Source organism: Mustela putorius, unplaced genomic scaffold (genome assembly GCF_011764305.1).
Source record: "Mustela putorius furo isolate JIRA1106 unplaced genomic scaffold, ASM1176430v1.1 tig00000827_pilon_pilon_pilon, whole genome shotgun sequence".
NCBI classification, from domain to species: Eukaryota; Metazoa; Chordata; class Mammalia; order Carnivora; family Mustelidae; genus Mustela; species Mustela putorius.
In genome coordinates, this window is record NW_025421489.1 from 4,870,911 (window position 1) to 4,897,248 (window position 26,338).

At 32.9% G+C, this 26,338-nt stretch overlaps 1 protein-coding gene across 1 annotated transcript in view; it reads left to right on the plus strand.

The window, feature by feature from the left end:
- The window catches only part of DNAJC1 (DnaJ heat shock protein family (Hsp40) member C1), a 230,965-nt gene that overhangs the window by 67,942 nt on the left and 136,685 nt on the right, over positions 1-26,338 (plus strand). The window contains exons 2-6 of the mRNA XM_004757596.3: positions 7,543-7,644; positions 8,140-8,186; positions 14,507-14,672; positions 15,547-15,644; positions 16,653-16,746. Of these exons, the coding sequence (XP_004757653.1) occupies positions 7,543-7,644; positions 8,140-8,186; positions 14,507-14,672; positions 15,547-15,644; positions 16,653-16,746 (507 nt within the window). The remainder of the gene's footprint in view (positions 1-7,542; positions 7,645-8,139; positions 8,187-14,506; positions 14,673-15,546; positions 15,645-16,652; positions 16,747-26,338) is intronic.

The window sequence follows — 26,338 nt, forward strand, 5'->3', positions numbered from 1 at the left end:
CTAAGTTTATCCAGTTTTTCTATTTCTTTATAAGTCAATTTTTGTGTTTCTAGGAATTTGTCTATTCATTTGAGTTTCCTAATTGCTTGGCAAACAATTATGCATAATATTTTCTTATAATTGTTTTTATTTCTATAAGATTGATATCCCCATTTTTATTCCTGATTTTAGCAACTTGAAACCCCTGTCTCACTCTCATTGTAGTATAGCAGTTTTGTTGACATTTTCAGAGAACCAGCTTTTGGTTTTGTGGAGTCTCTCTGTTGTTCTGTTCTCTATTTCCTTTATCTCTGCTCTAATCTTTATTCATTTCTGATATTTGCTTTGGGTTTACTTTATTTTTCTTGTTTCCTTAAGGTGGAAGGTTAGCTTGAGATTTTTTTTGTCATCAGTTGTAGTTGTAAAATTTCTTCTGACCACTGATTTTTGCTGCATCCTAAGTTTTGATATGTTGTATTTTTGTTTTCATTTATATCAATACTTGCTAATTTTTACAGTGATTTCTTTTTTACTTTATATAAAATTGTCATAATTTAATTTAGTTCTTGCTTAATCCTTAGTCATGTTAAGTTAGAAAAATAGTTATAATTGTTTACATTAATGAATTAAAACCTCACAGAATGCATAAATCCAAAAGGAAATGATATGATCCTGAAATTTAGTGACCTTTCTTGGTTCAGTCTTAATCTAAACATCACTGGGAAAAAAATTCTCCAGAATTTTTCAGTTTTATTCTTCAGGAGCACAGTTTTCTGGCTTGTTACTATGTTCTTTTAACATGTACAACAGTTCTCTTAGAGGGATATAACATAATAGCACTTTTCATCCATATCTAGGTATTTTCTAGTTTATTTTTTATTTTTTGACTCATTGGTTGTGCTCATGAGTGTGTTGTTTCCACATATTTGTGAATTTTCCAAATTTCCTTCATTATTGATTTCTAATGTCATCCCATTGTGGTTGGAGATTATGATTTCAGTATTTTAAAATTTGTTTCAGCTTACATTGTGTTCTAAAATTTGGGCTGTTCTAGGGAATGTTCCATGTATATTCTGGTGTTGGGTGGAATGTACTATGGATATCTGTTAGGTTTGTCCAGTTGGTTTATATTGTTGTTCACGTCTTCTGTTCACTTACTAATGTTCTACAGAATTTCTCTAGGCATTATTGAAACTGAGGTGCCAAAGTTTCCCATATTATTGTACACATATTATAACGTTACTATACAAATGACCTATTTTTCCCTTTAATTCTGTTAAGTGTTCACTTTATTTTGGGGCTCTGTTGGTAGGTGCATATATGTTTATAATTGCTGTATCTTGATGCATTCACCTTTTTGTCATTAATGTTCTTTTTTGTCTCTTGTAACAATTTTTGTTTTAAGGTCCATTTTGCCTGGTATTAGTATAGCTATCCCAGCTCTCTTTTGGTTACTGTTTGCATTTAGTATTATTTTCCACCTACACACTTTCAATCACTTTGGTCATAAAATGAGTTTCTTATAGATACCATATAGTTGGAGCATGTTTGTTTATAATCCATTTTGCTAGTTTCTGTCTTTTATTTGGAAAGTTTAATCCATTTCTTTAAAGATCTTATTTATTTATTTAAGAGAGAAATTATGTGTGCATGAGCAGGATAGAGGCAGAGGAGGAGAGAGAGGGACAAGTAGCCTCTCCATTGAGCCTGGAGCCCAATGCAGGGCCCAATCTCAGCATCCTGAGATCATGACTTAGGAGTAATCAAGAGTTGCCACTTAACCTACTGAGCCACCCAAGTGCCCCAATCCATTTTTTTTTAAATATTTTATTTATTTATTTGACAGAGAGAGAAAGAGATCACAAGTAGGCAGAAAGGCAGGCGGGGGGGTGGGAAGAAGGCTCCCTGCTGAGAGCAGAGAGCCCCATGCAGGGCTTAATGCCAGGACCCTGAGATCATGACCTGAGCCGAAGGCAGAGGCTTAACCCACTGAGCCACCCAGGCGCCCTGCCCCAATCCATTTTTTAAAATAATTGCTGATAAGGAAATACTTATTTTGGCCATTTTGCTGTTTGTCTTCTATTTGTTTTATATCTTCTCTTTACCTCATTTATCCCTTACTGCTTATTTTTTGTTAGATCTGTTTTTCTACTGTACCATTTAATCCACTTTATGTTTCTTTTACTATAGATCTTTATTTTCTTTGTGGTTGCCATGGGGATTTCAATTAACAATTTATAGCAATCTAGTTTGAATTAATACCTATTTAGTTTAAATCATATAAAACATTTGGCTCCCAGAAAGTCTGTTCCTATTTCTTATGTAGTTATTGTCATAGATTACATCTTTATGAATGTATGCCCATAGACATTGATTTTTATTATTGTTTTATTTGATCTAGATTTGTAATTATTGTTTAGTATGTCCTTTAAATTGTATAGAAAAAAATTGAATTACTAACCAAAAATACACAAATGTTGACTTTTGTTATTTATCCATATATTATCTTTACCAGTGTTTATTTCTTCATATAGATTTGAGTTACTGTCTAGTATTTTTTTTTCTTTCAGCCAAAGAACTCCCTGCAGCATTTCTTCTAGAGCTAATCTACTAGCTGTGAATCCTCAGTTTTTGTTTAATTGTGATATCTTCATTTCTCTTTCATTTTTGAGATAATTTTGCTAGATATATAATTCATAGATAAAGGTTTTTCTTAGCACTTTAAATATGTCATTCCCCTACCTTCTAGACTCCATGGTTTCTGATGATAAATTAGTTATTAATAATATTGAGAATCCCTTGTATTTGATGAGTTACTTCTCTTGCTGCTTTCAGGATTTTCTCTCTTGGTCTTTGACTTTCAACAATTTGATCATTATGTTTTGAGGTATGGCTCTCTCTGAAGTGATCCTACTTGAGATTGTTGAGATTATTGGATGCATATATTTATATCTTTCATCAAAATTTGGCTGTCCTCATGCATTTATTTTCTTCAAATATTTTTCTTTCTCCCTTTCTTTCTCTCTTCCCTCTGGGACTTTCATTTTGTGTAGGATGGTCTCTTTATGGTGTTGCATAGGTCTCTTGGGTGCTGTTCATCTTTTTTTCATTCTTTCTGTTCCTCATATCGGGTAATCTCAATTTGACCTAACTTCAAGTTCATAGGTTCTTTCTTCTGCTCAGCTCTGCTTTTGAGCCCCTCTAGTGAACTTTTATTTTCAGTTATTTTATTTTTCAAGTCCAGAATTTCCTTTTGGTTCCTTTTCAAAATTTCTGTCTCTGTTGATATTCTCTGTGTGGTGAGACATGACTCTTGTATTTGAGTTCTTTGTATGTGCTCTTGAGCATATTTTAAATAGTTGACTTAAAGTCCTTGTCCAGTAAGTTCAATGTTTGAGCGTCCTCAAGGACAATTTCTATTAATTTCTTTTACCCCCATACTTTCTTGTTTCTTTGCATGTTCATAATTTTTCATGATTACTAGACATTTTGAGTACATCATTTAATCAGGTTATCCCCCACTACCAGGGGTTTGTTTGTTTTTTGTTTGGTTGGTTGGTTATGTTTATTTGTTTATTTGTTTTGGGTTTTGCTGCTTGTGATTTTATTTGTCTAGTGACATTTTAAAATTAATTTTGTAGTGTATATTCTTTGTTGTGTGTAGCCACTGACATCTCTGTTTGAATTGCTTAGTGGTCAGTTAATGATTCAACAGATTTCCTTAAAGGCTTGGACCTGGGGGGGTTGTGTTGGGGGGGACTTAGTCTTTGCCAGTGGGTTATATGTATATAATGGAGCATGGTTTCAGCACTCAACTAGATTTACAACTCTCTCTCAGCTTTCACTTTCTGCTGTGTCTAAGCTAAAGTAAAGATCAGCCAGAGAATTTAGGATCTTTGCAGGTCTTTCTGAGTACATCCTCAGAAAGGATGTACTCTACCTTGAGCATGCACATGGTCTTCTAGTTTCCAAGGAATATATGGGAGCTTTTCAAACCATTTTCCCCAAAGCATCTTACTAGTCTTTCCTCCCAAGCTTTTTGATGTTTCTATTGTATGACCCAACTGCTATCCCTTGCCTCAATTTGGCACTAGCTAATAAATTTACCTTTAAGTGTTTTTAACAAATGTCCTAGATAATTAATTACCTCTCTGACTTGGGAGAGTACTGAGTTTGGTAAAATAAAAGCAAGCTCTTAACACAGTCCATCAGGGAAAAAATAGACCAAAATAAACAACCACAGTTAAGAACCAAGTCTGTTTTGCTTCCTTCTGCACTAGGAACCCACACAGAGAACTCAGATTGGAATCTTAAAGACCCTAACTGAGAATTAGCTGTTTTTTTCCTAATAAGTAGTTGCCTGGTTTGAGTAGTTTGCATAGTTCAGTTTGGGTTGATTCTAACTATTTTTGCTACGTTATTTGCTGTTTCTGTGAAGGGACAGGTCTTTGGAGTTTGCCACTCTATTTTTGCTGACATCCACTGTATTTAATTTTGACAAACATATTACTTTCATAATTGGGGTTTTTGGGGATCTGACTTTTGTTGTTGTTTGTTTCTTTAGAATAACCATATGTATCTTCTTTATACGGGTCATCCAAATACTAAGATAGTTCACATCCAAGTTGCCAAGAAACTGTCACATTTAGAAGGAAAAGAATTCTGGCAATTGAACCCTGTAGATCTGATCTCAATAGCGTTAAAGATAACCAATTCAGGGGCGCCTGGGTGGCTCAGTGGGTTAAGCCGCTGCCTTCAGCTCAGGTCATGATCTCAGAGTCCTGGGATCGAGTCCCGCATCGGGCTCTCTGCTCAGCAGAGAGCCTGCTTCCCTCTCTCTCTCTCTCTGCCTGCCTCTCCATCTACTTGTGATTTCTCTCTGTCAAATAAATAAATAAAATCTTTAAAAAAAAAAAAAAAAAAAAAAAAGATAACCAATTCACCCAGGACTTTCAACAATTTGATTATTATGTTTTGAGGTATGGCTCTCTTTGAAGTGAGCCCTATCAAAAAATTTTCTTCACATGCCAGAGAGATAAAAGGCTAATCTAGTGATTATGGGAGGTAAATGTTCTAATATGCAGTTCTCTCATAGAAATCCGATGTGAAATGTTAGAAAAGTTAACACACATCAGGGTCTTTACCTTTAAAATTGCAGTTGAACATTCACATTGTAGTTATGTGGATGTTTTCCATATGGTTTATCAGATCGCTATGAATGTAACAATTATTTTCACTGCCTTCCCAAAGCTGTAGCCTCTTGTGAAGTGACTCAGTTCAAATCTACTAGCTGGATCTACCGAGCTGACATAGGAGTCTCTGGTTCTGATAAAACACTTTTGGGGTTTGAGTTCTGTTTTCATCGGTTTACCAATAGCAGGAAAACTTGAGCAAGTTACTTAACCTCTCTCTGTCTCACTTATCTTATCAGAAAATGGGCCTAATAACTGTAGTTAGTTCATAGCTTTGTTATAAGGAAATAAGATTCTTAGAATAATTTACTAATATTAAATAAGTAATAGTTCAAAGTGAAGCTTATCTAGAGCATGGCTTTTAGGTAGGGAAATCCTCAAGTTTTTCTGTTCTGTCCACTTAGGGTGGAGCTAATTGGTGAAATAACTGTACTGGGCAGATTCTCAAGAGGAAAAAGTCAAACAATACTGTGTGTAGGCCGAGGCACTCATTCTTTAGTTAGGAGAGAATCGTCTGTACCTACAGCTGGGTGCAAAACAAAAACATGAGGTTGGGGAACAGCATCCTAATATGTAATGATCTGGGAGACCAGGAAGATGGGCCAAGATAGTGGGAGATAAAGCTAAAAAGATTGGAAAAGACAGATGATGAAGGCACTTGGGAGTTACTGAAGGGTTTGAAATAGGAGAGCCATCTGGCTACATTTATATTTAGAGCACATATTGTGGCAGAAAAATGGAGAATTAGAATCAGCATGGCAAGACTGGAAGGAGGGGACTATAAGTTATTTTTATTTTTAAGTAAGTCCTAGGTGTTCCATAATGAGCATGCATTGATTTTGTAACACAATAAAACACGTAAGCTTTATTTTATAAGAAATCTACTTTGGGAATTTTTCTATGATACAGTCCTAATTCAATAAAATCCAAAATTAAAGTCCCAGTTAGAGAACAGTTATTCATTTGACACTTGACCTCTTCGCTCAACAAAATCTCCATCACAAATTTTCAGTAAATAATCATCCTTTTCTATTGCATGTTACCTATTAAGAATTTGGAACACATCAATTCTATTTAGCAAATTAGAATGAAAATTTTAACTGTAATATCTTCAAAAGTTACTCTGCTAACTTTATATCTTCTCAGTCCTCTGTAAGGCACAAAAATATTCACACCTAAGTTGAGATTTTTCACAAGAGTGACACCCTGGAGCAGTAAGCCCCAGAAAATTGATAATGAAAATAATGGTTCATAAAGGAAAGCTTGACAGACAGATTATAATCTCACTTTACTTCTCTCCAGCTCTATTTCTTTAACAACTATTTAGTCCCAGGGACAAAGATTTTTGTTTGTTTTGGTTTGGTTTGGTTTTTTTAGGCATTTGAACTTTTTCAAGTAAAGTAGTTTTAGGAGTTACTAAATTTTCAGCTATAAACAAAATACAATTTAATAAACAATTTTGTTACCATTTTGTACCACTATGAATATGCTAGTTATTAGAATAATTTTTAAACTCAGTGGAGATAGTTTTAAACCCAGTTTTAAATCGTGTTCTTTTTTTATCATTATGTCTTTTATACTGACCATGTAAAACCATGTTTTCTGAGTTTATCTATACACACAGGATTATATAGAATGTAATTTTAACATCCACTTAATCCAACATATTCCTTCTGAATTATTGTGACTTTTTAAATGTACTATATTAATAGTAGTGGGCAAATTTATTACTAACAGCTAGACCATGGAAACTGGACACCATTGAAAACACCCTTGGAAATACTAAAAAAATATTAAGTACAATACATACAACTACTTCTAATTACAGTTATCTTGGATAAATACAAATGTAACTGCCTTCAAATACGTGTACTTCTGACATGGGAAATTGAGATTCCATAGGTTGTGGCTCGATGGTAAATTCAATATAAATAACAATGAAGAAACCACATATGGTAAGCGTGGGATTCAGAAATTGGCTTTAAGATTCTAAATAAATAAAGATCTTCTTTGAAGGCACATGGATGTATTAATTTTTAATTTGTTTCTTTTTGATCTCTTAATTACTGAAAAAGATTTATTGGTTAATTTTAGGAAGGCAAGTGTTTGAAAAGTTTTGCCAAACACTGTCTTCTTTAAATGACTGTATGGTAATGAAAAGTTAAGAGGAGAGCCAAATTAGATTGAATAATTGTTCAGTCATGTGGGTCAGGCTAGTTGCATAGCCTGGTTGTTAGACTGATTGCTCAAATTACATTGCCCGGGGTCCTGCACTTGGTTGGCTGTCTTCTCAGATCTTAACAAGGTTCTGGGAATTTCTTTTTCTGACAACGTTTGCTTTGTGTTTTTCCCCTCCCCCTACCACCCCCAGGATGCTTCATCTGCAGACATTAGAAAAGCATATCGTAAGCTTTCACTGACTTTGCATCCAGACAAGAATAAAGATGAAAACGCAGAAACTCAGTTTAGACAAGTAAGTGAAGTGTACTGTTATTATATATATTTTATAACAAATTATAAATAACTATTTTCTAATAAAAATAGTAACTTATATGTAAAATAATTCTGTTTGAAAATGGGGTCGTAGTTTAGAAATAGAATGCCATGTTCACTCAATTTTTTACAAAATATCACCATCATTTTTTATATTAGAATCTCTAAATTCTTGGAGGGTCATAATTGTCATAATTTTCTTGTCTAAATTACAGCTTTTGCTTTTTAAAAGCACATTTTAACATAATTATTACTTTTGCATCTTTCACAAAGATGTATTTTGGTATCAAGCATTTTTTAACCTCTTAAGGTTCTACTAAAAATAGAAAATGTTACAGAAAATTCAGATTATATCTGTTCATCGTATTTATGAGCACATAGGGTTTTCTGCTTGTGCATTATAGTGTGTTCACCTTCCTAAGTGATTTCTTATAGCTGAGAGTATTTTTATTTTAAAGTAATGCTTTTATTTTAGTTGGTGGCCATTTATGAAGTTTTAAAGGATGATGAACGAAGGCAGAGGTGAGTGTTCATTTCTGCTTTTGAATTAAGATGTTACAGTTTGATGTCTTAAGTTTGTAAAGGAAAATTGTCTTACTAGACATTTATTATAAGTTAGTATTTTATTTTTGTTTCTTCCTATGTTTAGAGCAGAGTTAATTTCTATTGAAAATATTCACTAGGTTGATTCAGTACTTGTACACTTCAGGATCGTGAGTCATAATGTTACCAAGTCATAGCTCCATTAGATATGATTTAACATGAGTGTCTATGCTGTGGGACTTACAGATACCACTTGACTTCAAACAAATGCCCAGTCATTTTTGATTTATCAGTAATAGCTCCTAATTGTGCTTGGTGGTCTTCCCCCTCCCCCATTCCTTAAATGTTTTGGAATTAGGCTGTTAGTGATACTCATGTTATCACAATTTCTTGGTGTTTTCTCACTCTCAAAATAAATCTGTTATTTGTGAGTAAGAGAACAGACTTGTATAAGTCTGTAGAAAATAGGTATGGAAGAAAAGTGCTTCTTTCTCTTTCCTATTTCTTTTGCCTCCTTCCCTTCCCTTACTCTGCTCTGGTGATTCTGCATTTAAGTTAAACTGCGGAGGGAAGACAGCCCCCTCACTTCGAGACTTCTCTGCGGCCCTTTCAGAAGAGTAGTAATAAATTTATACATAGTTTATAGTGCCAGTGACGTAAGAGGAGATTGCAGAAAGGCCCCTTTCCTTTGCTCCTTCAGAATGTGTGGAATGCATTGACACTATTGCATTAGGCTTCCAAGTTTCTTAAGTCAGACCCACAGTAAGTATATTGCGGGGGGCAGCATATTTTGCATCATGCCTCAGAACACAGGTGCACATACACACACTTGCAGCAGAAATTTCACAAAACAATAGTGCGTGATACAGGCTGATATTTTCTATTCCAGGCTAGTGTAGACTAATCTTTTCTTTAAAAAAAAAAAATTCTTTGAATGTATTATCTGGAATTATTCTATATCCTAAAATGTTAGCTACTACTCTTGCTTCTCATCTTAACTCTTTAATTTGAATGCCTCAGTTTGTCAGATTGCAAAGCAAGGACTCAAGATATCCTCTGTAAGTGTTCTTGCTTTATAACAAGGGCTGGCATTGGTCCAGATACCATAGCAGACATTCCTCTGGTTTGAGATAATCCATAGTGTTGAAAGAGTCCTAGAAGTGTGTTGAAAGAAGTGTTGGTCGTTCTGTGCATATTTTCTAGTTGCTTTCTCTCCCTGAGCCCCTAGTTTTATTTCACACATCAAGAATGTGTCTGTAAAGATAGCTTTATTTAGTCTCCCTATGTCTTTGGCATCGGATTTTGTCTTTTTGTTTGTTGTTACCTTAAAGTCAGTTAACTTTGTAACAATTTCTTTCAGTTCCTGAAAAAATCATTTATATCTTTACAGAACAATCACTTCTTCTGTATAAAATGTTTCTTCATTGACATAGATGCATCTAACATTTTTGGGGGGATTCGTTCCCTTTGCAATGTTTTTACAGTGTTAGTAGAAAAAAATGAATCTGACAGTTACACAAACAGCTGTACTATTTATACCCCTTGAGGCACAAGTAACTCTTTGGTAACTGGTTTTCCTTGAGGCAAAAATCTTAACTAATCAAGCTGAGAATCACTTCTCTAAAGCTTACGCCTGAGGCCAGGTGACCTATGTGTATTTAAACATATAGGAGAAATGGACCTCTCCAGACAATTATCTAATGTTTCTAATTCCTTTAGGAAGAAAAATCCAGCAGTCATTTTTATCTTCTAAAGGAATATTGTCTTATGCTGGTATTAAAAAATGCTCTTTGGTATCAGAATTATTTATTATAAATATTCATTAAATAAGTACTTTTAAATGTGTAACCTCCCAAGAATTTGCAGTTTTGAAAATTGTCATATATGTTTCTTTATTTATTTCCCTTATGAGGAATTGTGTTTTCACTGAAATCAGGTGCATTCTTTAATTTTGGTAGGAAAGAGAATAGCAATTGACGTAGATAAAATAAACTAGATAACTTTTTTTTTTTTTAAGGAAAAGCAAATTTTATTTTTAAACTGCTTTCCTTAGGTATAACTTGCATACATAGAGGTCACCTATTTTAAGTGTTCAAGTCAATGATTTTTACTAGATTTACAGAGCTGTGCAGACACCACAACCCAGTTTTAGAACATTTCCATCACCTCCAAACATTCCCTGAGGCCTGTTTGCAGGCCATCCCCACTCTACTCCCAGACCCAAGTAATCACTGATCTCCTTTCTGTGTTTATAAATTTCTTTTCTGGGCATCTCCTATTAATGAAATCATGTAATGTGTACTCTTTTGCATCTGGCTTCTTTCTGTGACACTCTTCGGGGGGCACATCTACATTGTAGCATATACCAGTAGATAATTCTTTTTTATTGCTGAGTAATATTCCATATCATATACAACTTTTGTTTATCTATTCACCAAGTGATAGACATTTAGGTTGTTTCCATTTTGGGGCTACGATGAGCAATGCTGCTATGAATACTCACGTTTAAGTCTTTGAACAGATTTTTTTTTCTCGATTTCTCTTGAATAGATTCTTAGGAGTGAGATTGTGAATAAATTTCTAAGCCTTTTTTTTTCAGCCCGAAACACAGACTATAGTATGCAACTAACAAGTTTGTGTGGCTAGTGTAAGGAAGGCATAATAGCCTTTTCTCAACTCCCAGGTACTTGTTTAATTTGGGGAAAAGCAGCTCAGCTATAGTCTGACATAAATTTCTGTGCAAGTGCCGTGAGCGTTAGCTGAAAAAAGTACCAAGTAGATACTAGTCATTACATATACACACTAGATTATGCTTTAGTAATATTAGTATATCACTTTTATTTAAAATCTATTATAAATTTTTAACCAATATTATTTTGCTAACCCAGTTGTGCAACTTTAAATTTTGGGGAGATTTTTGGTCTATTTTAAGGTACTTTATTTGTAAAAGTTGGATTTTTTTTTAGTTTACTAAATTCAATCATGTTTTGCTTACAAATTCAGCAAAAAGTGTAGTTATCTCAGCCTCAGTATGCTAAACATTTACAAATCCATTACCTCATTATTCTAAATTTGATTATAGATGTGTCTGAAGAAAAATATACACTAACCTGAGAGTAAGAAATCTATCTTAGTACCTTCTCTAATCAGAATATATAAGATACCTGTTATATGGAATAGAGAAAGTGCTATATTCCACAAGTTTTTGCATATGTATACATTTTTAAAGGAGAGTCAGATCGATTAATTTAGATGTGTTTCCTGTTTATGATCTTTGTGTAGGTAATTTTTACTCTTGGGTCCAAAATGTGACCTAGATGGTCATTGTTGTTATTGTTTTTTAAACTAAAATTTCAAATTTTGTATGATGGGAAATTCCCAGTTTAGGCACATGCTAGAATTATTTAAGTATTTGTTTTCATAACATATGTTTTCTATTTTAGTTTCATAGTAACTGTTTTACATTTCAAAATATGAGAATATTTTATATTTACATAACATTTTTTCTGTTGGTAATTTAAACATTTTTAGATTTAATGGCTTTCCAATGTTTATATTAGGCTAAATATATTTGATAAATTGAGATTGTAGAATCAAATTTACTAATGATTACATAACCATTATTTTATGTTTATCAGGTACATTTTAAGAAAATCAAAGTAAACATATATTAAATCATATGTTGAATGTGGTATTGGTTAATCAGTGTTTTAATTTCCAAGATATTAGCCTTTATGACTCCATATCATTTTTTGCATTAGTAATATTTTCATCAAACATATTTACTTTTGTATTTTCTTATAATGATAATGTGCATATTCTTAATCTGGTTTTAACAGGTTATTCAGAGCAGTTTGTACAAGCTGAATTACAGAATATTTTATCAGTGTTATGTGTTAAATATAGAAAAAGCAAAACACAGTGATGTTTTAAATTTTATGAGTTGTCAACACATTTTTTTCTTAAATAATTATAAATATAGTCTCGGTATATTTTAAGAAATATCTTTATTTTTCAGTGTTTCAGGAAAGCAATGATTTATCTTTAACAGCATATATTCTTAAAAAGTGAACTAATAGAAGCTATCTTCCCTTAAAATGGCTAGTCGTATGAGCCATAATGTTCATTGATAGTAAAATCAATAGAGCATTGATTCTAAGCTTAATCCTTGGAGACTGTTGTTTAGAGTGGCAAACATAGCTTAGTAAATATCTGGTTCTATTTAATGTGTTCAGTACATGAGGTTTTACTGTCTTGAATTTGGCTGTACACTAAACACAACTTGTATGTGGGGTAGAAAAATGTAGCTATTAATACATACATAGCATTTTAACAATGATAGTGATTAAAATATGTGGGATAAGATTCATAGCTATGAGTTATGTTTTCTTCCAATACAGTTTAGATCTAAAACAAATTTAATACTTATTAATGCTCTTAGGGAATTGTCACCATTTCCTTAGATGTTCTTTGTTAATAACCACTTTACATGAAGTTAATTCATGGGACAGATAAGCTGAAAATAGTGATTTTTATATTCACTTCTATTTCTATGAACAAATCTGGAGTAGAATATAGATTTAGAATAAATTCAGGATTTAACATTCATTGGCCTTCATTCAAATGTAATCCTGAAACCTTTTTGTCAATCCATTTCTAATTTAAACTGAGTCAATTTATACAAAGATAAATTTAAACAAACTTTTGAGGGCAGGAATGATAGTTTTTGATGAAATCTTATTATTTTATCTTGATATTATAGTGTTCAAGAATTGCTCTGTGTATTTAAAAGGAGAACATTTAACATCAATTTTGTTGTCCGGCTACTACACAACCATATTTTAATTTGTACACTATTGTACACTACACATTGCCTTTTAAGAATTTAGTACTAATTAATGTCTTCTGCTTTGAACACTGGTTATTCTGATCTGCCATTATTATTAATAATCTAAGTTGATCTAAATGTTAGGCTTTCCAGATTTGCTAATAAAATATATTTCAAATTTGTAACCAATATTTTTCTACTAAAAAAAGAAGTTGCCTATAATAAATCCTGTGCTTATTTTTTTTAAGCATATCTCCAAGGTATCAATTTAATAACTATCAAAGTAGCTACTGCAGTTGTTGCATTTAAATTGATTTACATGTCAAGACTGGCAGTTTAGCAGCTGCGCTATTATTCCTAGATCGGTCAATTTACTTGAGAAAAACCTACTACTGAGTTCTACTGACCTGCCTGACAATATAGGCCCTATTTCTATTCCTGTAATTAGGCCTGCGAGTAACTCAGAATATTTTTAATTAAAATATTTTGGTCAATGTGTTGCACCAAATTAGGCCTTTCAGTGAAGATTTAATTCGAGAAATAGTGTGATTAGAATATTTAATGAGTTGTGTTCAATTAAGATTAACAGGTTGTGTGTTTTGAACATACAGTGTTTGTGTGTGACCATTTTGAGTTTTACAATCATAAATGTTACTCCTGATTTTTAACCTTAAAAATATTTATCTTCGTAGTGGTCTGACAGGTAAACTTCAATTCAGTTGAAATTTTATTCTAAAGAAAGCTGATTTAAAACGTATTACTAGAAAAGCTTCCAGCAAAGCCAAAAATGAGGAAATTGCCACTTAAATGGTTACAAATAAACAGTTTTATTGAGAAATCTGACATAAACACTGGTTGTTTCCCATCTCTTTTTAATTTGGAAACTTTATTCTTTAAAGGAATTTGAGCAATACAAAATTAAAAGGTACTCATAGGCTTCTAATCATGAAGAAGCTTTGATAAAATAGTATATATAAATATTTCAACCTTAAACTATAGTACAGGGTTGGAAATAATAGCACAGACTAGAAAATTCATCCTGAATTTGGTTCAATTAATATATAATTCATGGTAACAAAGAGCCTCTTATCTTGATTTTTCTTCTGTTAAGATCTTTCCTTTTGTTGCTGACTTCTGTGGTAGGGTCTTTACTGCAGACTATGATAGAGAAGTAGACTATATGTCTCGTTAGTTTAGATGTCATTCCAGAAGTCACGTCATTGGGGTGCTGTAAAACACAGGTCTGGTATCCACAGTATATTATTGTGTATCTTTTTGAGGGTTGTCTGTGACTGTACTATACGCAGTGTTTTGAATTTATAGGCCATTGTAATGCTAATAATCTACATAAGTTTTATATATTTTGGAGAAAATTATTTTCTCTTTCCTATTCTTAAGTATAGGCATGAATTAATTTTTTTTGCTTTTATTTTAAACTCCCCATGAAAAACTGTTGTATTTGCTACTGTAGGTATGATGATATTCTGATCAATGGACTTCCAGATTGGCGACAGCCTGTATTCTACTACAGGCGGGTGAGAAAAATGAGCAATGCTGAGCTGGCATTACTTTTGTTCATTATTCTCACGGTGGGTCATTATGCTGTGGTTTGGTCAATCTACCTGGAAAAACAACTGGTAAGTATTGGTAATAAATCAAATGATCTAGCCTCCTTAATTTTACATGGAATTTCAGACATTTTATTTTTCAACTGATAGAAATTTCAAGTTTTCTATATATACTTCTTATCCTAAAAGTTTTATACTCAGTATTTACTGTTCAATGTGTTTCTAAGTAAAGAAGAACCCATGACACAAGAAAAAAATCTTCTTTTTAAAAAATGTGGCGTTTGAGTTTGTCATAAAATTTTGTGAAGGCCCGAATATCGAGCTGAAAGTTAAAAGGTACAGCCATGTTTTCTTTCTTGTCACCTTCCAAACAGAAATATTTTTTATGTAAAAAGCATTTTTAGAAATTTTTGTGTTATAGCCTTTTATATAAAGAATGTTTACTTTAAAGGTTTTAAATATATGACTTAAAGTGAGTATAATTTTATAATTTCAGAGATCAGTTGATGAAAAAATTATACTTTTCTTATTTTAACATACCATTACATAGTTTATTCAGCTCTGAACTTTTATTTGCTAAAGATAATCAAACATATTTATCAGTATTCTAAATTTGCATCTGTTTACTCATTCTTTTTGAAGTGACATTATTAAAGTTGGATGAATGAGAAAAAGTAAGTTGAATGCTTTCTCCTCTTAGAAAACTTTGATTGCTATGGAGATACACATGACTGACAGTGCTGAACTTCATGTGTGTTTAAGAACTGGATGCCATGGCAACAGTTATTGTTAAAGATTGATGATTTTACTTAATCATGTTGGACCCTACATACATTTGCATAAATGTTCTTCTATAATGTTTACCCTTCACAGAAGACTCTTGATAACATTTGAAGAGTACATGTTAATGATAACCTGTAACCATAATTCTTTCCACATTAAGGATGAACTGCTTAGTAGAAAAAAAAGAGAAAAGAAAAAAAAGACAGGCAGCAAGAGTGTGGATGTATCAAAACTTGGTGCTTCAGAAAAAAATGAAAGGTGGGAGCATATAAAAATATTTTGTAATTTGAAACTTTTAAACTGTCTTTGATATGATTCAACTTAATATATATATATATATATATTCATTTCAGATATGTAATACTTACATCTGTAATAGGTTTTTTGAAAGATTAGTACTGTGCCATAGTTTATGAGACAAATCCTAATCGTAGGCAAAAGTTCCACAGGATTTTTCTCTTGGAAAGTGTAAATATATGTTTAAATAATCAAACTCCCAAATTCTTGTCATTGTGAAATTTTTATACTGAACTTTAGAAATAAAGTATTCCTAGAAAAAAAAAATCTATCACTTTAGTGTTTAGCTCAGAAGTGACAATATGTAGAAAGGCCGTGATATGCAGTACACTCAAAAAGATACCATTTCTAATATCGATTCATAAAAAGAAATAAAAGGTTTAAATAGTTCACACAGCAGGGCAGGAACTGGATCAATGTGAGATGGAGATCAGAGACTATTCTGCCTGTCTTCTGTTCTGATGACATCAGTGAGTAATGCTTCAGTGAACTGCAAATGACATTAATTTTTATGTATTGGTTTGTTTATACTACAGTCTTCATATCTGGTTGTCAGCACTTGGGAACACTCTGATGATGCTTAGTCTTTTATGGCTGAAGTAATCATAAGGTTTAAGAATTCATTTTGCAGAACTGATGAAAAGTCCAGGTTAGAAAGAGGGCTTTTGTTTCTTCAGCTTTATAACTTGTCTAGGAGTCTCCTTCCCCCAAATCTTGCCTAAATTCTCTTAGTTGCTATATGTACTAATGCACTTATGTGTAAGTACTAATGTACTTCATGATAGGCTATATCAAATGTAGTGATAACGGTCATAAGTATTACATTGAAAAATTTCCTTGTACTTTTGTTGAAACAGGTATTCATTTCATAATTCATGAAAGAATTCATGATCTTTATAAAAATATTTGTCTCCCAACATTCTTTCTATATTTTGCTTCTTTGTTTTTGTTTTTGTGTTTTTCCTTTAGATTACTGACAAAACCACAGTGGCATGATTTGCTTCCATGCAAGCTGGGAATTTGGTTTTGCCTTACACTAAAAGCATTGCCTCATCTAATCCAGGTAAAGCATACCTCTCTCATATAATATTAGATGCTTTCATTTTAATTATTCATGAAATAATTTGTGCCCATGTCTGCTATCTGAGTGCTGATATACAGTGGATGCTTTATAATGGTGATTGAATTGATAGAAGTGTAAATCTATTTAGAATAGTTCTAAAATTATTTAGGTATCTTTTCCTGTAACTGTCTCTTACATTGCTTTTAGAACACCTTAGAATTCCAAAACATCAGAAAAAAGAAAAAAATACTATCATTAAGACAGATACAAGAGCAATAAAAATTTAATTCACTGTCAACATTTAAGGCATATCCAGGAAATAAGAACAGGACTCAAAATAGCCAGTCACCTATTATTGTAATGCATTTAAGAAGACAGTATTTAAAAAAAAAAAAAAAAAACAACACTTTACATGAACATTTGTATAATTATGCAAAAACATACGTTGCTTTCCATTTTATTTGTGACTTGAAGAGGAGATATTTTATCTTATATTGGTACTCAGTTTCTGTTGCTAGTCGGTCTTGATCAAACAATAGAATGTGGATCTGTATCATACCATTATGGTAATTCTCTTATTTTTTCAATATTCAGCATACCAATGTAGATTTTATTAAATTATTGCTTTGCTAATTTTAATTATTACATCTGGTTAGAAAATTCCCAACACATAAACATAACATTTAAAAGTATATGTAATAATAATAGTTTGGGTGTACAAATTTTGAGGTTAAGTTTTAATTTTGGGGAGGAAGTACTTCATTTCAGAAAATGTGTAGGGAAAAAAAAAGAGAGAGCCAGATAATTTCTACCTGGTCCTACCCACTTCTTTTCACATATCAGAACTGTTCTTCCTAATCATTTAAGGAAATGAATCATTCCAACTTCTGCATTTTATTCTCTTTCTTCCTTTTACAATAAAAATTTTATATTAGAGGGGAAAATGAAATTAAAATTGCTAGTGTGTTTCTTTCTAAACTTTGCGAAATTATTTACCTATCTTCCATCAAAATAGTTCATCTTAATAGTTCTTGCTTACAGAATTATATATTTTGTTTATAGCTAATAGAGAAAATTACAGTATTTGGATAATTTAAAAGCTTTTGATTATAAGTTGCTTAACATATTATCTTACTTATTTGAATAAAAACCCAAAATCCTTATATGCTATGTATGTGTCTTAATAAGAGAGATGTAAAGTATATTTACCATACCAATATGTGTATGAGAGGATGTGACCAAAAAATATTTTAGGACATATATTTTCATGTTTTTTTAAGTGTGGATTTTGGTTTGGGGGGTTTTTTGCTTTAGAATCTGAAATAAGCAAACCAGAGTGTAGATGATTTTATAGTCATGAGGCAGAGTAAATAGAATATCACACAAAATGTTAGTTGAAACATTTCTTTGTAATTTTAAACTAAGCCATTTGAAACATTTACTTGGTAAAATTAACATTTCCTGGTTAGTATGCAGAGTGAGTCATAAAAACAGAGCCAATATATTAAGAGGGCTTTGATTTATAAGTTATTATTTTAATTATCTCCCCATGGTATCTAGAGCTAACAGATGGTGTTGCCTCACCATACTTTTTTTTTATAGTCACAGAAATTAGGAATTTTACAAAAAAATTGTAATCTCTTTAGAAACTCTGCTTTCTTAAACTGTAGGATCAGTTTGCATTTTAAAGTTTTTACTTACTTGGGGATACCTGTTGCTTTCAGTTTTGAGATGCTAGGCATTAGGTTTTTAAAATCTTTGTAAATCTCACTTTTAAATTTTGTTCTAATTTTTTCTTTCTGATAAATTCATTCCAAGAATAAAAATAAGACAATTCTCCTTTTTTAAAGCAAATACATGGTATTTTAATTCTGCTTTGGGGACATAAGATACTTTTTTTTTCACATTCACTAACAAAATAATGTAATACAGTAGACTGATACAAACTGTGAAAGTGAAAGTATTGCAGATTGATAAACAGCTTGAGCAAAGCAGTACTGAGTAGTTGCTGTTAGGATTAGATGTTTTCTTTTTTTTCTTCGATCTACTGTAAACTTTGCATTAATTTATCACCCGTAAAATTGTATAATGTGAGTACATATGCCTTACCCACAATACTAAAGCTTTGATGAGATGAGGTCTTAAATAAGATACTTACGAAATTGAGAAGCCCTCCTTACCCAAAGCAGTCTGGGTTGGTTAATTGGTGCAATAGTCAAAAAAGAGCCCTACTAGAGCTCTAAGTATATATTAAAAAAAAATTTTTTTAAAAATACAGAGGACGTCAACTGTTTTAAGCATGTACTTTACATTTATTCACCACTCCTGTGATATAGTGCCATTGTTTTGTTTTTCCTTGTGTATACTGCATCTATAATCTTGGTTTCTTTAGGGGCAAACTTCCACTTGATTTCTTAAAGAAGAGTTAAACTAGACTCTTGCAAAGCAATATAATTATATAATCCTTATAGATTTTTATTATTTCCCCTGTCTTTCATAATTGACAGACTTATATCTAGTTAACAGCATTTTCAGCAACTCTTTTATTGAGCTTCCCAAAGCATCTACTTGGTATTCATAGAAACAACTCTCTTTTTCTACTTACTTTTCACCTTTTTTATATAATACTTAAATTGAATCATATAATTACAATAACAAGTATTAATCGACACATCCAGCTCCTATAATCATGCAATAAGTTAGTTAAGCAGATATCAGTTAAGAGAATTTTACTTCTGTCTGTGAATCCCTTGACTTCCGTGAAATTCATTAAAACTGGTCTGCAAGGGTTCTGTTTAGAGCTATTGGATAAGAAGGAGGGTCCAAAGGGAGACTCAGAGACTTCTAGCAAATGGCCTTTACACTAGCCAGATCCATACTTAAATTTCTCCTTATCATATCAACAGCTGTTCATCTCGAACTTCTTTCCTCCTATTCTTCCTCTAAATACCCATTCCTTTATTGTACTTCATATACATGAATGGTTATCCAGTGGGAGTTGGAAAACTGACAGTTCTGGTTCAGTTATGCTCCTAAGTTCACTGTTTATTACTGGGCAGCTAAGATCCCTAATTAATTTATCTAAATTATTTTCTATCCCTCCCACAAAAAATTACACATTACAATATTTACATCAGTATTTGATATGTAAAGCTTCTTTTAAGTTATATATTTAGATAAATAGGTTAGACAATTCAGTAAAAATTTATTAAACATGTCAGAACAAGGCACTCTTAAGGGGCCATGGAGATGAATATGCCTTCTGGGACCTTATGTCATGTAGAGATTATAATACATGAATTAAAATAATTGTAATACAGTATGGTATATAAGCTTCACATATGTAATATAAATAAAAGACTTCTGTAGATGATCAGACAATAAGATTGTCTCTATATACCGTGACCAAAGAAAACTACAAAGAAGAGTCACTTGAATTGAGTCTTGAAATATGACTAGACCATTGACAGTGGAGTGCCCACTTTGTGTACAGGGTAGTATGCAAAAATAATTTCATAGATACAGTAATTCCCATACAGTCATTCTGGGTTGAGGTTGAAAGAGACCTAAGAAAAACATTATACAACTGCTTTTTATTAAAAAAAGAAGATATCACATAGCCCATTACTGTCTTCTAAGCCAATATTCCAACTCTCCAAACTCTGTATATAACCATTCAGGAATTTATACTCTAATAGGTAAATCTGATATGGGGAATCTATAAAGGCCATTTAGACAGAATAAAGTTTATTGATTAGACAGCAAAGTATTTCCATCCCACACATCTGTCAAAGACACATACATAATATTACTAGTGGAAAAGTTATAGTGCATAGTGGGCAGAAAAGACCCAAAGTTGTTCTGTGATCAGACTGGATAGAGATAAAAGTATATCTTTGACAGCTTCCTTTGCTTTTCAAGAAGGTCCTTATTACCTCCAGCTCTGGGTTGTTGTTTTTTTTTTTTCCCTTTCCTTTGTTCTGAAAAAGATAATGGGAAAATTGTAAGAATTGATAGGTGAGAGTAAGATCAGAAAACTAACAACTATTATACTTGGTACATATAAAGTATTTGATAATGTTAAATAGATATCAAACATTTCCCAGATTAGAAAATATCCAAGTAGAGGTGTATGTATTTTGTAAAATGTATATTTCACATCATTCATGTACTCACATATGCAGACAAGTAGAAAGATGAGAAACCAAAGAAATGTAGAGTGTTTGTAAATTGATGAGTAGAAGGAAGGTTTGCCTGTGTATAGAGCGATGAGAGAAGATTAAATGCATGACTATATGCAGAGAAGTTAGGAAAACTTGAGAAAATATGTTTAGTGCAGAAAGCAAGTGGAATGATCAGAAGACATGGAATGTGAACTAGAATATAACAAGGAACTTGGACTATATCAAGAGAGGTATCATATACTTTGAGCCTAAAATTTAATTTTTTACTAAAAGATTTTATTTACTTATTTGACAGACAGAGTTCACAAGTAGGCAGATAGGCAGACAGAGGGAGAAGGAGAAGCAGGCTGCCCGCTGAGCGGAGAGCCTGATGCGGGGCTCGATCCCAAGACCCTGGGACTATGACCTGAGCCAAAGGCAGAGGCTTTAACCCACTGAGCCACCCAGGTGCCCCAAGAATTTAATTTTAACATTAAAAGTTTAGCCCTAGTGATACTTATATCTTACTAGTCTGTTTCTGTTCTCATGGTAGTTTCAAAGGGAATATACATTCTCTTGCAATTTGACTAAACAAGTCTTCTCTGTTGGCTAATTTCAACCTATAATCCCAAGAAATTTTTCTGGCCTCCAAAATGCCCTTCTTGAATATTTTTTGATATTCATAACAATAAAAGTAGCAAACAATATTGAAATATACTATGTGCGTATTTTCAGTTTAACTCTTATAACTTAGTTTATTTTTGTCACTGCCTATCTGTGTTGGAGTCTCATATATTTGGGCCCATAATAATTTAGATTGGTAATACCACCAATTTCTCATATATAAAATCAGTAAGTGCCATATATCCTAAGTGATTACCAGTCTAAATCATGGTCTGTTCATAGTTCTCTATACTTTCTGAGATGAAACAGATCTTAGGTATTCAGAATTTATGTGCTTAATAGTTTGTTTGATTCTGTGGGAATTCAACATTCAAGTTTCTCTCTACCTGCTGTGTTACTTTTCTTAGTTACATAATTTGTAAAATATAAAATTCCCTTATGTGTACATTGCCTGAAGTTGTATGTTTTTCCCATTGTTTAGTCCCAGCCCCATCTTTTCTCACTACCAAGCTGATCTTTTGTGAATACAGTCAGACTAAAAATTACTGTAGGAAATTTCCAGCATGCATAGCAACACCACTATCAGGATTTGTAGGTTGCTTAAGAGTAGTGTCTGAGAAAATAGAGGAATCTTCTCCACAGTGCTGTGGCTTTTGCTTTAAAAAATAAAATAAAAGCTGCCTAAGAGAGTAAAGGGAAAATTCTACTTTACAGAACCATCTGTAAATGGAGGCATCCTCCCTCCCAAGAAGCTTCTCCCATGGATATTACAACTGTAGACGAGCCTGGAGGTCACCCACTGTACAGTCAGGGCCCTTCCTTTCTAGCCCCTTTGCTTCTGCTTGCTGGGGCTCTGTCAGAAACCAAATAAACAAAACATTCACAGCTAATTAGCAGTGAAAAAAAGCTTCTGAAAGTCTTTGAGGCAATTGTAGCAAGCTGAGTTGCCTGTTCTCCTAGGCAGAGTTAAACACAGTTTCTCCAAGGGACAAAAAAGTTTACTTTTAAGAACTTTCTAAAAAATTTTGCAAACATATTGTATGTAGGCAGTATGCAAACAAATGGAAAGAGATGGAAAAGTGTGTCTGAATTTTTGTAAGGCTGAAACTCTACTGCTATAGAAAGACAGAGAAAGAAAATTGGAAACACGTCCCAACAGAACACAAAGAATCCATTCCTTCTGCCCTCTGAAAGGGGGGTGTAAGATGCAAGTAGTCAGAGGTCCAAAGACAGAATATAAAGTTGACTTTTTAGGTTTTTGCTAGATGTAGAAAAGATTTTAAAAAACACAGAATGTTAGGTAGGATGTTAGAGATCTACAATCTCATTGATTCGGTATTTTATAGATAAAAAATACTTAAGACTCAGATTGGTGAGGCAGTTTGCTCAAAGTGACACAACTACTAAATGCTAGAAATGAAACTTAAAGCAAACCAAAATAAATGTTGAAATATGAGATATATAAAAGCTGAGAAAGAATAAACTTTCCCACTAGTGGAATAACTAGGTAGGTAACCACTTTATACTGAATGAATAAGCTCTCTGGTCTTAAAGTCCCTATCAGGGTATTTAGACTGGTTCTGATTATTATAAAAGTTATAGAAGGATTCTTGCATTGAGTTGGAGCTGAGTAGATGACTTCTATAATCTCTTCGGTTTCTTAGCCCAAGTGGAAAAAATAGTTCATAGGCCTTATATCTTCTTGAGTACCACTGACTCAGGGAGAGAGGAAGGCATAGCTTCTGGGTTTTTCTTTCATTTATATTTTATTTTATTTATTTTATTACTTTAATTATTTTATTTAATATTTTATTTTATGAGTTTTTTGTGAATTCAATGTTTTTATAAAAATTTTAAAAATTTTATTCAAAGTCTACAATTTAAAATTTTTTCCTGTTTTCCTTATTGTAATTTTATTACACATTATTAGTAATTCTGAGGTTACAGCGTAAGCCAGTGGGAGAACAAAATTTGATATGGAGTAAATGACCATGTGGGCAGATTTTTAGAAATGTGCCTCCGGTATTTTCTATGTTAAAGGTTTTATGTAAGCTTCAAACAAAGGAGATTTGTGCTGTCCAACAATCAAAAAAAGAAATGGAACATCCTTCATCTCTTTTGTAGTTACCTGTCCTCAGAGCTCTTCCATGTTCCTTATTCCCATAGAATAGGTGATAGGTAGCAATTCACTGCTTGTACCACTCTAGATCAACACCCTTCTTTCCTAAGTTTTCCTTCAGTTGTTTAATATTTTGAACTTTATATGGAAAAGTAAAAATAAACTGAAACACAGCAAACAGTACCAGCTCAGCATGTTATTTTATCACTTAAATGAACCATGTCAATAATGTTAAAAGAAAAGCTTTAAAAAAAAAAAGAAAAGCTTTTGATACAGATATCCTCCATCTAATAACTCACTACTCTTGGAAATATTACATCCTCAAGGGTTACATAAATGGCCATCATCATTAGAAAGCCTTTCCTGATCAGTCCAATTGAAAACCTCCCATTAAATATTCTATTAACTTCACAGCACTTATTATTTGTATTATAGTAAGGATAGAGTGATAGGCTATGGCAAGGTACAGATCATCCTGAAAATCCAGTGGCTTAAAATTTTTTTCTAGTTTATGCTACTGGTGTATCGCTGGTTGATAGAAAAGAGGACATCGTGCTCTAACCAGCCATTCAGGACTCAGAATAATGACATATTTACCATATTAAAACCGTACCCACCTGGAACATGTGGCCTCCTTCCTCACGATGGTTGAGGAGATAACTGGAGGACTGCATGAGCTTTTTGATGCTTTGGTTTGAAATGATACATGACATTTCCATCTACAACCTATCCACAATTAGTCCCATGACCTCACCTAATCTCAAGAGGACAGGAAATGTGGGGAAACAGATAGAATGTTGGGGCACATGGGTGGCTCAGTGGGTTAAAGCCTCTGCCTTCAGCTCAGGTCATGATCCTCAGGGTCCTGGGATCAAGCTCTGCATTGGTCTCTCTGCTGTGCAGGGAGCCTGCCTCCTCCCCCGCTCTCTCTGCGCCTGGCTCTCCACCTACTTGTGATTTCTGTCTGTCAAATAAATAAATAAAATCTTGAAAAAAAAAACATAGAATGTTGGGTGAGCTTCATTTTCTTTTCCAGTAATTCATTCAACAAATATTGAGTGCTTATTATGTGCCAGGTGCTCCTCTAGGCCCTGGAAATACAAAAAAAAAAAAAAAAAAAAAAAAAAAAGAAGAAGAAGTTAAAACACAAAAATCTCTGTTCTCACATAGGTTATATTCCAAATTTTTGTTTATTCAGTTATTTTTACATATGCCTTATCTGCTGCTTGCCTTATCATATAATCCCCATTTATCCTTACAATGTACAACATATATAATAGTGGTTCAATAAATAAACATAAGTAAATATAACTGCTTTATGTCTTCTTGTGCAAGAGCCAGGCTTTACGATTTACGATTACAAAGAACAGTCATAACATGCAAATTCTTGAAGTTGGCTCTAGTTCTACAATGTAGAATCAGTTCCCTGCTTCATATCTATGTAGACAAGCTTTGAGCCCTTAAAAATTTTTTGTTAAATACTACAAGAGTTGCTTCTAAGGTAAAAACTTTTGCTCATGTTACATCCATAGTGATTATAATAGAAGCTACTTGAGAATTGGTCTGTTTGGAATCATGTAAATCCCATAGTTTTAATATAGTATTACAGAGCTAAACCTTGGCAGTCTAGAGTCCTGGTTGATTAAAATAAGCATTCATTCATTAATGGAGTACTTATTAAACTTCTATTATTTTTCAGGCAGTGTCCACAAAGATGGATAAGAAGTTTGTATATATAAGAAATTCTAATTTTTTGTGTGTGTATTTAAACTGAGGCTTATTCTAGACTCAAAATGAGACTTTATTTTCTCTACTTGACAATTATATTGATGTGAATTAGCCATCCCTGAAGAATGGGAGGGGGGGAGTTTGAAAACAACTGCTCTTTTTTTCCCCATTTTTCCCATTTATTTATTCATTTATTTATTTTTAATTTAAATTCAATTAACATATAATGTATTATTTGTTTCAGGGGTACAGGTCTGTGATTGATTAGTCTTACATAATACCCAGGGCTCATTACAACGCATAATCTCCCCAGTGTCCATCACCCAGTTACCCCATCCCCCTAGCAAGAGGGAAGACCCTCTGCTCCATTTCTAAGCATTTAAGTGTTCCTCATCCTTTTTCTTTTCTAACTTGTATTTTCAGACTATAATTACAATATGCCTTCTCCAGAAAGGCTTACTTTTTTTTTTTTTTTTTAAGATTTTTGTTTATTTATTTGACAGAGATCACAAGGAGGCAGAGAGGCAGGCAGAGAAAGAGAGAAGAGAAAGTAGGCCCCCTGCTGAGCAGAGAGCCCAATGAGGGGCTCGATTCCAGGACCCTGGGATCATGACCTGAGTTGAAGGCAGAGGCTTTAACCCACTGAGCCACTCAGGCATCCTAGAAAGGCTTACTTCTTTAAGAAACCTGTGGTCTCAAATAGGTCTACTGCATTCAACATTCTGCTTTGTTCCCGCCCTCCTTGTGTGCAGTTTGGTGTACATACTTTAAGGTGCACTGACAAACTGGAAAGTGATCAAATGGTGAGGAAGCGTGAAACTGTTTCTTCTTCTCAGCAATATCTTAAGGTTTATTATAGGAGAGAATGGTATAACATCATATAAGGTTCTTGGCCTAGAGCAAAATGTGAGTGAAACTAGGGAATGTGTTAAAACTCTTGGAATTAGGTAGAGTACGT